At 35.0% G+C, this 15,629-nt stretch overlaps 1 protein-coding gene and 1 long non-coding RNA gene across 5 annotated transcripts in view; one reads left to right on the forward strand and one right to left on the reverse strand.

Annotated features, from left to right (window-relative positions):
- Positions 1-15,629, forward strand: part of LOC103722457 (uncharacterized) — a 48,395-nt gene that overhangs the window by 22,687 nt on the left and 10,079 nt on the right. For all 4 annotated transcript variants that reach the window (XR_016398991.1, XR_003388604.4, XM_039131813.3 and 1 more), the window contains one exon: positions 1,520-1,600. Coding sequence is in view for 2 of the 4 variants with exons in the window: in XM_039131813.3 (XP_038987741.3) it covers positions 1,520-1,600 (81 nt within the window). In the remaining 2 variants the exon portion in view is untranslated. The remainder of the gene's footprint in view (positions 1-1,519; positions 1,601-15,629) is intronic.
- LOC149750916 (uncharacterized) lies at positions 1,596-15,461 on the reverse strand. Its single transcript, XR_016398992.1, has 3 exons — positions 11,809-15,461; positions 6,517-11,647; positions 1,596-6,355 (listed from the first exon to the last, which is right to left on the reverse strand). It is a non-coding gene; the product is annotated as an uncharacterized LOC149750916 (long non-coding RNA).

Genomic DNA, 15,629 nt, shown 5'->3' on the forward strand with positions numbered 1-15,629 from the left:
TCCTAGGGGTAGACATTGTAATATGTTTGTGTTTTCATGGGGATTCCTCATCTTATAGAAGGGACAAAAAAAAAGATATAATCTTTCACTTTAGTGCTGAGGCTAGATTGCTAACTAACACTTGATCCAAAAGTTTAAGTTAATGGGGCATGAGTTGGCAATGTTATGTAAAATGGATATGCAATATCTCATTTCTCCACAAAGTTTGTTTGGCTTCATTGTCACTTCTGTTGCTTGATCTCTTAACAAATGTTAACTGGAATATCATTCAGGTATACTATCTAAAATTTTATCAACTCCTATAGCAGATGGAGATTGGTTACTACTTAATCTGCCACTCCACTGTGAATTATATATCACATAACCTCATGATGGAAGACCGTCCATATATAAGAAATCTAGGCACACTTCTATTAGGTTCAAATATAGAAATTAGAAAATTTTATTTTATTTGAGAATAAGGGAATTTTATTTTCATGTGGACTCTAGGAATAGAATTTCGTGGACTATAGAATTAGAATTTTTTGAGGACTTCAGTATCTTATTTCTATGCAGGCTCATATTTTTATGCAGACTCTTATTAGAATTATATTGGGTAAACTCTTATTAGGATTTATGGTGGACACATAAGTTGCTTGTTACAATTTGAGTTGCCCTCAAAGAGAATACAGAATATTCTGCCTGGATTAGACTCAAATTGTAACAAGCTTTTGTGCGTAAACTCTTGGTGTATGATCTGCCATGATTTTGAGGAATAGGGGATGTTAAAGTGATGCACCTCATGTAGATTTTTTTTTTTCCACGGATAATTGGATTTCATATACTTATTTATCATACCATAGACTTGTATTTTACAGAATATAAAGGGCAATAGCTTATTATTAGTGTATTTTTCGGTTTACTGCTCTAGTGAATTCATCGGATTATTGAACTTTTCAAATTCCAACATTTGCTTCTTAAACTAGAATTCTTACAAGTAGCAGACTACTTTCGAATAGAGTGATATTTGTTGACAACTACAAACTTCTAAAATAGTTTTATTATTTAAGAACAATCGAGAGGATTCAATTACAATGGTTTATCTTTTCTTTGGAATTGAAAACTAGTATTAGATTCCGAGTAGTGAATGGATACACTAAAACTCCTTTTGTGAAAAGGGACTAGAAGATTGAATTTTGATGACGTGCTCCAAAAATTCAATTCAAGAATTTATATGAATCTTCAACCTATACAACAATAGCAGTATTTCTTTCTCCCTTTCCTTTCCCTTCTAATTTTTGATCTTTCAATTGGCGAAATATTACTGTTGCACAACCCCTCAGGTTGTTCATGTTATTACTGTTTCATATAGGTGTTCATGTGTTACATCAGTTTTTTTTTTTGGTTACGGGTACATTATTCTTTCAAAGATTTTATGACTTCAGAACCTATTTTAGCTTTGCAATTGTCTTTGTTTTTAATGATAATGGTTAATCTCTGTCTTTGTCACTATGTGCTAATTTTAAGTTGGTACTTTCAGGAAAAAGTTCGACGGTGGATCTTAGGAAGATGGGGAGGAGGGTATCGACCAACTGTAGCAGAAATTGATATATACATTCAGGTCTTTACAACCAACTTTTTTCTCAGAATCTCAACGTCATTTTCTAAAGGATGCTTTTTTCTTATTGTTAACTTTCTATCAGTCCTTTCGCACTCTTTTCATTTTCTTGCCCATATTGATTGATTCAGTAAGAAATGAATATAAATTAAAGCATTATATTACGTATCAAGTCTGTGCATTTCCACTGTCCGTCATCCTTAGCACACCCATGTCAAATATTTTCATTCATCTATTGTGTATGTCAATTCTTCAATGAAGAGTAGTTGATCATATGTTCTCATCATGTTCCAAACATTCTTTGTTCTTGTTCAATTTATATATTTAGTAGAATAGCCTCTATTTTGTATGTGTGCTGTGATTTTAGCCATCTGTTATTGTAAATATGCATTTGTACTGTACACGTATATTTGCATACATGTGCACCTTTTAAATAGTGGTATACTCATATGGTTGTTGGTGTTGTAAATGTATATTGGCTAGCTTTCAAAATATATTTTAAGTTAACTGCACCTCAAGTTAAAAACTGAAGAAATTTGCTTGTGGCCTCGGCCCTTTGCATGAAATTTTGATTACTTGTTATGAAGCAGCAACTCATAACTATGTCTGTACATATGCAGCATCGGTCTAGGATATTGTTTTGTTTCTTCTTGGTGGTACTCTAACCATGATGATCCACTATTATATATACATACCCTGAGCTACAATCTTGATGAGCATTTTGCACATTTTATCAAACCTAGTCCTTCATTTCTTCTCTTCTTAAACTAATTATCCATTATTATATTACTCAGCACACTAGGAAGATCATTCCAATGGCTCATTAGTCATTTGGTGCAATGTTGAGACTAGTGAAAGGGAATAAAAGTGGAAGAAAGAGGTCTGAACTAATATTTAAATAAATAAAAAAAACTCCTCGTAAAGATCTTATGGTGAGAAAAGGCCAAGGAGTGGGCATGAGAATGTGCAAAAAAATAAAGAGGAAATGCCACTTAGAATTATTGGACATGAGAGCCAGAGATAGGAGAAAACATAAATAAACAATTGATAGATCTCTTAAATATTTCAAAAGGGTTGCTAAATACTATTTGCCAAAATGTTAGTTATTAAAATACTAGGTAAGTGTCACGCCCCCGACCTGAGATCACGAGCCAGAGATTGTGACAACTGCCGCATACTCATAGGGAACTCTTCCCACAAGCATGCAAGGTATTTCAACATTATATCATAAACAAGCACTGGAATAAATTTAAAGAATCAATGTTCAAATTTTAGTTTAAATATCTAGAATCAAATTTTAATATCTCATAGAACCAACAATATTCAAAAAACCTTACATCAAACTTTAGTCAAATCCTGGTCTAAATTAAAGATATCAAATTTAGCCTCTAGTCACTCTCCCAATCATAATCCTATGTTATGTTAGTTCTCAAATCTGTAAAAACAGTAAGATATAGAATAATGAGCTTGACAATCCAGTAAGTAATGAATACCTTAACTAGATAATTCATGCAATTTCATAAGATACAATAGTGAAACACAAATTACCACAATCAATGTAAAGACAACCAATTTTGCTTTAAAACACAAATTAATTAAAACTCTTACCTTTCAAATATTCATATACGTAATCATAAATTCGATTCAAAAGAAATCATATTTAACCTAATAGCCTTTGACTATGGCTACACTTATACCTTGTGGCTAGGCCAGAAACAGAATTGCACTTATACCTTGCAGAGCAAAAAATCTTCCATCAAACTTTAGTCAAATCCTGGTCTAAATTAAAGATATCAAATTTAGCCTCTAGTCACTCTCCCAATCATAATCCTATGCTATGTTAGTTCTCAAATCTGTAAAAACAGTAAGATATAAAATAATGAGCTTGACAATCCAGTAAGTAATGAATACATTAACTAGATAATTCATGCAATTTCATAAGATACAACAGTGAAACACAAATTACCACAATCAATGTAAAGACAACCAATTCTGCTTTAAAACACAAATCCATTAAAACTCTTCTTACCTTTCAAATATTCATATACGTAATCATAAATCTGATTCGAAATAAATCATATTTAACCTAATAGCCTTTGACTGTGGCTACACTTATACCTTGTGGCTAGGCCAGAAACAGAATTGCACTTATACCTTGCAGAGTTAGCCAGAATACCGTACTTATATTATGTGAAGTGGGCCAGAATACCACATTTATATCTTGTGGTGGGGCCAGAACCAGAATCAATGAGCTCAACAATAATCAAAGTGCTAATGCATAACCCCTAATTGGTAGGGTCCAAAATATAGTCAGATCGAAAGTTCAAATTTGATACATATCATTATTCTTTTTTTTTAGAATAACATGTAGTCCAAATTCCAACCAAAATATGCATATATGATGTAAGATCAATAAATAATATAATAGTCTAAAACATATTATTTTGAAATGACATGACTACTTTTCATTCAAACAAAATCTCATAAAATTCATAAACCATGTATAAATCGATTTAACTATTTATTTTATGTTAAAAATAGTATTATATCAATGAAAAATTTAGAAAAGTAGAACATTACTTACCTTGCGAGCAAAACTAAACTATAGATCCAAATAATTTCAACAATTCCTCTTGGAATTGTAGCGAGCGCTCAACTGAAATCGCTGGTGAGCATCGTGAGCCAAGACCGTTAAAAGTCAAGAGGAGAAGGAGAAGGAACCAATGGTAATCTAGTGGTGGTGATTCGCAAAATCTATTGGCAGTGAGGCGAAAGGGGGTGTGAGGGTCTTTAAATAGTCATTGGAGGCTAGCTTTCGTAGCTTCTGTAGAAAATCGGGATGGAAGAGGAGTCTATTTCCTACTCCAAGTCGAACATGGCTCTATTCTTTTTTTTTTCTTCTCCTACTACAAGTCGAACAAGTTTCTATCATTTTTTTTCCCGTCCCATACTCCAACTCTTACACCTGGGTCGGTCAAGTGGACTAGGCCCAGTTCCTTATTAGTTGGCCTGGGTGTTACAGTAAGATCTCCAAAAACGCACTGCTTTTATAAAACAAAATACATCCCTTCCATAAATGTTAAAGGTGACTCCTTGAACCACCACAAATTGTTAATGAAGGTGTGATCTCTATGGTACTACATCGTTATTAACTCATTATGTACCACATGAAATCTTGACTACCAGAAAACAAATCTGTCCAATGAAACAATATCTAACTACAACATAACCCCAATAATATATAGACTTTTTTTTCAGTTGGCAAGGTAATCCTAGGAATTGTAGAGCTTTCTTCTGGCTGATTATGAACCTGCTTATCCAGCCTTTATGGCTTTATATATAAATAAATATAAATAAAAAGAGAAAACTAAACAAAAGATCTTTATGCACTAATATTTACTTGAATGTAGAAAAAATTGTTTATTGAAGCCCTTTACCTTTTGGGTTGGTAGGTTGACACATGCTTTGGATCTAAGCTATGTTTAATGATGCGTCTTTTGTTTTTATAGGTAACTTAGCCCTATTGGGCTGGACACAGATATGGCCTGACCTACCATATGCCACGCCTTTGGCTCTAAATGTCAAATTGTTGATACAGAACATTTCAAATAGGTTGTTGGGCCACTCCATAACACCAAACATATCTAGATAACTAGCTTCTCTATGGTCATTTCTCCCTCAACTGTCTTCTTAATGTTGTATTGCTTTTGGCGCACCAAATTCAAATCCTATATGCACTTTGATTAAATGTCTTCTCGGTTTTAAGGGAAAAGCCATGATTGGTATTAATATCATTATTTTCTTTTTGTGAACTAGAGGGAATAGAGGGATAATTCGAACACTACCCAAGTAATACACAATTGGTTTGCACTTTTGTTCTAATGTTCCAGATTTTAGGTTTCAACATGTCTGATACATGAAAACTTAGGACACATAATACTACCCCTTAAATTTTTAAACCAGTGAATCAAGATGTTATCATTATCATGTCTCCTGCTTTTGGCAAAACTACATTGGAGTTATCAAGTCTAAAATCTTATTTACCAATTTTTTGATCAATTTTATCTTATCACATGACAACACCAACTCGTGATTCACAGTGCGTACGCATCTTGCAATATCAATGACATATATACAAGAAACTGACATTGTTCCCATGTTATATTTCTCAAGTGTGCGCCTGGCTGTGGAGTAAATTAGCCTAGAGTAAATAGGTTAACTTCTAACCCAGTTTACTTTGGAATAAACAACTCCATCATATCAAATTCTTTCCAAGTGGAAAAAGTAGCTCTAATTAATTTTCCAAAATAGCCATTCTTTCGTAGGAATAACTAGCTTATTTTTCTAGCATCTTGTCGGTAAAAGTGGAACAACCAGAGTAAAGGGACTGTTGCCCAAGGTGACAATCCAAGAGGGGGGGTGAATTGGTTTCTTCTAAATTTTTGGTACTTTTAAAACTTTCTTAATTAAGTGCGATGGATGCTCTCTTAGGTTATTTAAGTGAGTTAATCTAATGCAAGAAGAGAAGATAAAGCAAGAGAAAATGAAAGCACAAACACAATGCAAACACACCAATATATAGTGGTTCGGTGCTCTCCTTAGCACCTACGTCCACTCCCCAAGCGTACCCTTGGGAATTCACTATAATCTTGCGGATTACAGTTGGATTATTTTCCGGGCTCACAATCCAAAAACCTTGTTGGTTTTACGGGCTCACCAACGAACCTATACACTTGGTTTTCCGGGCTCACCAAGAACCTTTGTTGGTTTTACGGGCTCACCAACGAACCTATACACTTTGGTTTTCCGGGTTCACCAAAAACCTTTGTTGGTTTTGCGGGCTCACCAACGAACCTTTGTACTTTGGTTTTCCGGGTTCACCAAAAACCTTTGTTGGTTTTGCGGGCTCACCAACGAACCTTGTTGGTTTTGCGGGCTCACCAACGAACCTATACAACTTTGGTTTTCCGGGTTCACCAAAAACCTTTGTTGGTTTTGCGGGCTTACCAACGAACCTTTGTTGGTTTTGCGGGCTTACCAACGAACCTTTACAAAGTGTTTAAACAAATGAAAAGAAAAGATTTAAACTCCTAGATGAGCATATAAAGCAATATGAACAACAAGAAGAGTTAGAAAGAAATTATCGCTTTGAAGTCGCTTTGCTCTTCTTGGTCAAGGAAGCTTCACTCTTCAATGGGGGAAGGAGCTCTTAATGCCTCTTTGAATCTGCTCAATCCCTTTCTTTGATTCTTGAATGAAGCTCTTGATGAAGCTTGTCTTGCTAGGGTTCTCTCTTGAATGCACTTGATGTATTTTTCCCAAAGCTTGCTTCCTCTGATGAATACTCCCTCTTAAATACTTCTCCAACCTCCAAATAGTCCTTTCTGACCGTTGGATTGAAGAAACTAGCCGTTTATAGCCGTTGGGAGTCCAAAAAGCATTTCTGCACAACTAGCCGTTATGTTCAGCCCGTGTTTGGGTCGGCTCAACCTGTCCTTGGGTCGACCCAACCTTTACTTGGGTCGACTCAACCATTTCTTGGGTCGACCCTCTCAGAAAATACAGAAACTTGAAATTCAGCCTTCTGTTGCCTTGGGTCGACTCAACCTTTCCTTGGGTCGACTCAAGGTTTACTTGGGTCGACTCAACTTCTTCTTGGGTCGACCCTCTCAGTAAATCCAGAGAGCATTCTTCCTTTGCATTTTGAGGTTCTTTGGAGGTTGGGTCGACTCTTGCTTACCTTGGGTCGACCCAACTCACTGTTCATTTGTGCTGTTTTTGCAGGAGTGTGCCAGATGATTCCTCGATGTGCCGGGGTCGACCCAATCAACCTATGGGTCGACTCAATCCACACTTTGCTGCATTCTCAAGGTTAGATTCATCCAAATGAACAAGACCATATATATATTTCCAATTAAGCAAATGTACTGAGAGCAATGAACTTATAAATGAAGTATCAATTTTAACTTATAGCATACTCTAGAGAATTGCTTGTTAATCATCAAAATAACACTATCATCCTCAATCTCCCCCTTTTTGATGATTACAAAATAAAGAGTATAAGCCTATTGATACTTGTCTTTAAAATCAGTTTATAAAAGGGATTGAATTTCAGAATTTCAGCTTTTCATATATATAAGTGAAATCTCCCCCTATATCATTCAAAATTTGCCAATTTGATTTTTTTGAATGGCTCCCCCTTTCATTTATAATTCATTAGCAATGAAACTTCAAAAATTTGAGATAAAATAAGAGTTTCAGCTTATGTATCGAGGTGAGAAAGGAGCGTGCCAAATTCTGAATTTATATGTGCCAAATTCTGAATTATGATAGAAATTTTTGATTTGATGATTTTCATTGTTACAAATTGCTCCCCCTTAGATATGTAAGCTTTCTTATATGATTTTCAATTTGTTTGCCCATTTATTTCTCTTTTCTTTTCATAACTTCTTTACTCACTCTTTCTCACAAAAGTAATACTCTTTCTTCTCAAATGAAATACTCTTTCTTTTCTTAGAGTGAATACTCTATCTTTTCGTCTCCCCCTTTATATACTCTTTTCTTCTCCCTTTATATACTCTTTCCTTCTCTTCTCTTTTATATACTCTTTCCTTCTCTTCTCCTTTATATACTCTTTCCTCTTCTCCCTTTATATACTCTTTCCTTCTCTTCTCTTTTATATACTCTTTCCTTCTCTTCTCCTTTATATACTCTTTCCTTCTCTTCTCCCCCTTTTTGTTATCATCAAAAACATATATATGGGAAAAGATGCAATAAAGAACAAACTTCAGACTTCATTGATCAAAATAGGAACATTTTCATATATTAATGCTCAAAATGATGAAAAGTACAATGTTCCACAATCAAGATTTAAAGATATAAGGGAAAGACAAGATTCATAAGGGAAAAAGCAAGATATATATGAGAAAAGGCAAGATACATACGAGAACTAGATTTCTAGCCTAGGCTCTAAATATAGATGCTAAGATCAGCCTAGGGAGACTCTAATTGAGAGTGGGAAATAGGATTTTCGGAAGAGGACAAAGGGTAAACAGTGCCCTAGATAGCTCACGGGTCCCCCTTTTAACAGTGGGGTCCCGACGTTGGGTCGACTCAAGAAATTTCTTGGGTCGACTCAACGTTGGGTCGACCCTATTCTGGGTTGGGTTGACCCAAGTGCAGAATTTTTCTTTTCTCTTCCGTTTTGCTTCTAAAATGTTTTCCTTGCTTCCAATCCTTATAAACTCTTTATGGGACAATGATACATGAGTAAGGAATCTATAGATAACAAGTTTGACTCATGTTTCATGGGTTTTTAGAAATGGGGGAATGTATCATGAGATTGCTTGCTCCCTTTTATATCTCTTCAATAAAAAGGATCACATATGCCTAATTTCCTCCTTAGCGTGCAGACTCTATCTTAACTCAAGGGTTTTGTGAATATGTGAGCTAATTGTTTTTCAGTACATATATGCTCATATGTTTCCATTTTGCACATGATCCCTAATAAAATGATATCTTATTTCTATGTGTTTGGCTTTAGGAATGAGATATTTAGAATGTAAGCCAGAAGTGATCTCTAAATGTAGATTCCAAAGATAGTTTTGAAATCAAGTGTAGATGGAATCTTTTTCAAGTTATTTCAAGGAGTATCAAGAATAATATTCAAAGAAAGGCACGGATGAAAATCCAAATAAAAGTATTGGGGCATAGATAATAGTCTAAAACATATTATTTTGAAATGACATGACTACTTTTCATTCAAACAAAATCTCATAAAATTCATAAACCATGTATAAATCGATTTAACTATTTATTTTATGTTAAAAATAGTATTATATCAATGAAAAATTTAGAAAAGTAGAACATTACTTACCTTGCGAGCAAAACTAAACTATAGATCCAAATAATTTCAACAATTCCTCTTGGAATTGTAGCGAGCGCTCAACTGAAATCGCTGGTGAGCATCGTGAGCCAAGACCGTTAAAAGTCAAGAGGAGAAGGAGAAGGAACCAATGGTAATCTAGTGGTGGTGATTCGCAAAATCTATTGGCAGTGAGGCGAAAGGGGGTGTGAGGGTCTTTAAATAGTCATTGGAGGCTAGCTTTCGTAGCTTCTGTAGAAAATCGGGATGGAAGAGGAGTCTATTTCCTACTCCAAGTCGAACATGGCTCTATTCTTTTTTTTTTCTTCTCCTACTACAAGTCGAACAAGTTTCTATCATTTTTTTTCCCGTCCCATACTCCAACTCTTACACCTGGGTCGGTCAAGTGGACTAGGCCCAGTTCCTTATTAGTTGGCCTGGGTGTTACAGTAAGATCTCCAAAAACGCACTGCTTTTATAAAACAAAATACATCCCTTCCATAAATGTTAAAGGTGACTCCTTGAACCACCACAAATTGTTAATGAAGGTGTGATCTCTATGGTACTACATCGTTATTAACTCATTATGTACCACATGAAATCTTGACTACCAGAAAACAAATCTGTCCAATGAAACAATATCTAACTACAACATAACCCCAATAATATATAGACTTTTTTTTCAGTTGGCAAGGTAATCCTAGGAATTGTAGAGCTTTCTTCTGGCTGATTATGAACCTGCTTATCCAGCCTTTATGGCTTTATATATAAATAAATATAAATAAAAAGAGAAAACTAAACAAAAGATCTTTATGCACTAATATTTACTTGAATGTAGAAAAAATTGTTTATTGAAGCCCTTTACCTTTTGGGTTGGTAGGTTGACACATGCTTTGGATCTAAGCTATGTTTAATGATGCGTCTTTTGTTTTTATAGGTAACTTAGCCCTATTGGGCTGGACACAGATATGGCCTGACCTACCATATGCCACGCCTTTGGCTCTAAATGTCAAATTGTTGATACAGAACATTTCAAATAGGTTGTTGGGCCACTCCATAACACCAAACATATCTAGATAACTAGCTTCTCTATGGTCATTTCTCCCTCAACTGTCTTCTTAATGTTGTATTGCTTTTGGCGCACCAAATTCAAATCCTATATGCACTTTGATTAAATGTCTTCTCGGTTTTAAGGGAAAAGCCATGATTGGTATTAATATCATTATTTTCTTTTTGTGAACTAGAGGGAATAGAGGGATAATTCGAACACTACCCAAGTAATACACAATTGGTTTGCACTTTTGTTCTAATGTTCCAGATTTTAGGTTTCAACATGTCTGATACATGAAAACTTAGGACACATAATACTACCCCTTAAATTTTTAAACCAGTGAATCAAGATGTTATCATTATCATGTCTCCTGCTTTTGGCAAAACTACATTGGAGTTATCAAGTCTAAAATCTTATTTACCAATTTTTTGATCAATTTTATCTTATCACATGACAACACCAACTCGTGATTCACAGTGCGTACGCATCTTGCAATATCAATGACATATATACAAGAAACTGACATTGTTCCCATGTTATATTTCTCAAGTGTGCGCCTGGCTGTGGAGTAAATTAGCCTAGAGTAAATAGGTTAACTTCTAACCCAGTTTACTTTGGAATAAACAACTCCATCATATCAAATTCTTTCCAAGTGGAAAAAGTAGCTCTAATTAATTTTCCAAAATAGCCATTCTTTCGTAGGAATAACTAGCTTATTTTTCTAGCATCTTGTCGGTAAAAGTGGAACAACCAGAGTAAAGGGACTGTTGCCCAAGGTGACAATCCAAGAGGGGGGGTGAATTGGTTTCTTCTAAATTTTTGGTACTTTTAAAACTTTCTTAATTAAGTGCGATGGATGCTCTCTTAGGTTATTTAAGTGAGTTAATCTAATGCAAGAAGAGAAGATAAAGCAAGAGAAAATGAAAGCACAAACACAATGCAAACACACCAATATATAGTGGTTCGGTGCTCTCCTTAGCACCTACGTCCACTCCCCAAGCGTACCCTTGGGAATTCACTATAATCTTGCGGATTACAGTTGGATTATTTTCCGGGCTCACAATCCAAAAACCTTGTTGGTTTTACGGGCTCACCAACGAACCTATACACTTGGTTTTCCGGGCTCACCAAGAACCTTTGTTGGTTTTACGGGCTCACCAACGAACCTATACACTTTGGTTTTCCGGGTTCACCAAAAACCTTTGTTGGTTTTGCGGGCTCACCAACGAACCTTTGTACTTTGGTTTTCCGGGTTCACCAAAAACCTTTGTTGGTTTTGCGGGCTCACCAACGAACCTTGTTGGTTTTGCGGGCTCACCAACGAACCTATACAACTTTGGTTTTCCGGGTTCACCAAAAACCTTTGTTGGTTTTGCGGGCTTACCAACGAACCTTTGTTGGTTTTGCGGGCTTACCAACGAACCTTTACAAAGTGTTTAAACAAATGAAAAGAAAAGATTTAAACTCCTAGATGAGCATATAAAGCAATATGAACAACAAGAAGAGTTAGAAAGAAATTATCGCTTTGAAGTCGCTTTGCTCTTCTTGGTCAAGGAAGCTTCACTCTTCAATGGGGGAAGGAGCTCTTAATGCCTCTTTGAATCTGCTCAATCCCTTTCTTTGATTCTTGAATGAAGCTCTTGATGAAGCTTGTCTTGCTAGGGTTCTCTCTTGAATGCACTTGATGTATTTTTCCCAAAGCTTGCTTCCTCTGATGAATACTCCCTCTTAAATACTTCTCCAACCTCCAAATAGTCCTTTCTGACCGTTGGATTGAAGAAACTAGCCGTTTATAGCCGTTGGGAGTCCAAAAAGCATTTCTGCACAACTAGCCGTTATGTTCAGCCCGTGTTTGGGTCGGCTCAACCTGTCCTTGGGTCGACCCAACCTTTACTTGGGTCGACTCAACCATTTCTTGGGTCGACCCTCTCAGAAAATACAGAAACTTGAAATTCAGCCTTCTGTTGCCTTGGGTCGACTCAACCTTTCCTTGGGTCGACTCAAGGTTTACTTGGGTCGACTCAACTTCTTCTTGGGTCGACCCTCTCAGTAAATCCAGAGAGCATTCTTCCTTTGCATTTTGAGGTTCTTTGGAGGTTGGGTCGACTCTTGCTTACCTTGGGTCGACCCAACTCACTGTTCATTTGTGCTGTTTTTGCAGGAGTGTGCCAGATGATTCCTCGATGTGCCGGGGTCGACCCAATCAACCTATGGGTCGACTCAATCCACACTTTGCTGCATTCTCAAGGTTAGATTCATCCAAATGAACAAGACCATATATATATTTCCAATTAAGCAAATGTACTGAGAGCAATGAACTTATAAATGAAGTATCAATTTTAACTTATAGCATACTCTAGAGAATTGCTTGTTAATCATCAAAATAACACTATCATCCTCAATCTCCCCCTTTTTGATGATTACAAAATAAAGAGTATAAGCCTATTGATACTTGTCTTTAAAATCAGTTTATAAAAGGGATTGAATTTCAGAATTTCAGCTTTTCATATATATAAGTGAAATCTCCCCCTATATCATTCAAAATTTGCCAATTTGATTTTTTTGAATGGCTCCCCCTTTCATTTATAATTCATTAGCAATGAAACTTCAAAAATTTGAGATAAAATAAGAGTTTCAGCTTATGTATCGAGGTGAGAAAGGAGCGTGCCAAATTCTGAATTTATATGTGCCAAATTCTGAATTATGATAGAAATTTTTGATTTGATGATTTTCATTGTTACAAATTGCTCCCCCTTAGATATGTAAGCTTTCTTATATGATTTTCAATTTGTTTGCCCATTTATTTCTCTTTTCTTTTCATAACTTCTTTACTCACTCTTTCTCACAAAAGTAATACTCTTTCTTCTCAAATGAAATACTCTTTCTTTTCTTAGAGTGAATACTCTATCTTTTCGTCTCCCCCTTTATATACTCTTTTCTTCTCCCTTTATATACTCTTTCCTTCTCTTCTCTTTTATATACTCTTTCCTTCTCTTCTCCTTTATATACTCTTTCCTCTTCTCCCTTTATATACTCTTTCCTTCTCTTCTCTTTTATATACTCTTTCCTTCTCTTCTCCTTTATATACTCTTTCCTTCTCTTCTCCCCCTTTTTGTTATCATCAAAAACATATATATGGGAAAAGATGCAATAAAGAACAAACTTCAGACTTCATTGATCAAAATAGGAACATTTTCATATATTAATGCTCAAAATGATGAAAAGTACAATGTTCCACAATCAAGATTTAAAGATATAAGGGAAAGACAAGATTCATAAGGGAAAAAGCAAGATATATATGAGAAAAGGCAAGATACATACGAGAACTAGATTTCTAGCCTAGGCTCTAAATATAGATGCTAAGATCAGCCTAGGGAGACTCTAATTGAGAGTGGGAAATAGGATTTTCGGAAGAGGACAAAGGGTAAACAGTGCCCTAGATAGCTCACGGGTCCCCCTTTTAACAGTGGGGTCCCGACGTTGGGTCGACTCAAGAAATTTCTTGGGTCGACTCAACGTTGGGTCGACCCTATTCTGGGTTGGGTTGACCCAAGTGCAGAATTTTTCTTTTCTCTTCCGTTTTGCTTCTAAAATGTTTTCCTTGCTTCCAATCCTTATAAACTCTTTATGGGACAATGATACATGAGTAAGGAATCTATAGATAACAAGTTTGACTCATGTTTCATGGGTTTTTAGAAATGGGGGAATGTATCATGAGATTGCTTGCTCCCTTTTATATCTCTTCAATAAAAAGGATCACATATGCCTAATTTCCTCCTTAGCGTGCAGACTCTATCTTAACTCAAGGGTTTTGTGAATATGTGAGCTAATTGTTTTTCAGTACATATATGCTCATATGTTTCCATTTTGCACATGATCCCTAATAAAATGATATCTTATTTCTATGTGTTTGGCTTTAGGAATGAGATATTTAGAATGTAAGCCAGAAGTGATCTCTAAATGTAGATTCCAAAGATAGTTTTGAAATCAAGTGTAGATGGAATCTTTTTCAAGTTATTTCAAGGAGTATCAAGAATAATATTCAAAGAAAGGCACGGATGAAAATCCAAATAAAAGTATTGGGGCATAGATACCAAAACATGAATTTATGTAGTGTAGGATACATAAAATTCAAGGCTTTGAAAGTTCTTTTAGAGCTCTCTTAAGGACTTTCTTTTACTCCTTTAAAGATCATAACATCAAAATCAATTAAAATGAATTGGCTCATGATTGAAACGCTAAAGTGCAAGCCAATAAGAGCTCATTAGTAGATTCCAAAGTAAATTTCCAATACTAAGACAAATGGAATCCTTTTCACTTAGTTTTCAAAACAAGTGATTTACCAATTAAGTACAGATGAAAATCCAACTTTCAAAAGATATTCAATGAAGCACAGAGTTTAATACCACTTTACATTTGGTATTCTTTCTCTCATCTTTAGTTGTGAATTTACATGATTAAGTTCTATATGATCTCTCCCTCTGAAATTTTCTTTCTCCCCCTCAATTAATCATTCCATTTGAGAGTTTAGAGTTTGAAGATAATTTTCAATAAAGAGATTGAGTATTTAAAGCTCCCCCTCAAAAGATGCATTTTCTTTTAAACTTTCTTTTCTTTTGTTGAATTTCAGATTTTAATGATAAACGTGAATAAAACTGAAACTTTATGATATCAAGAATGTAGAGTGATCTAGAGTTATTCAAAATTTATAGCAATCACTCTTTTTAATCTTTTAAGAACAAGTTATGCTTCCTCTTAATCTTTGAGAAAATGTACTGAAATATTAATCAGAAAATGATTCATTTGAAGCTCAAATTCTTTCAAAAGCATTTACATTTTCTTTCTTTTAAGAATCATTTGAGTGAGCTGAAATATTTCTAGACTTGAGATCATTCACTCTTTTAATAATATATATACATATATATTTTGATGAAAGTCTTTAACAATGTAGGAGAGGAAAAAAAATATATAGATGACCATTGAAGTATATGTATTTATAGAACTCAATTTCTTAATCAAGGTTTTTCAGCAATGTATATATGAAGCACAATAAATCTTTTCAATATCAAAATAAAATCATATATTAAAAAATATTTGTTTGCAATCAAGATCATCAA

Source organism: Phoenix dactylifera, chromosome 18, assembly GCF_051530095.1.
Source record: "Phoenix dactylifera cultivar Ajwa chromosome 18, Ajwa_hap1_PhDact_Kaust_v1.1, whole genome shotgun sequence".
NCBI lineage: Eukaryota > Viridiplantae > Streptophyta > Magnoliopsida > Arecales > Arecaceae > Phoenix > Phoenix dactylifera.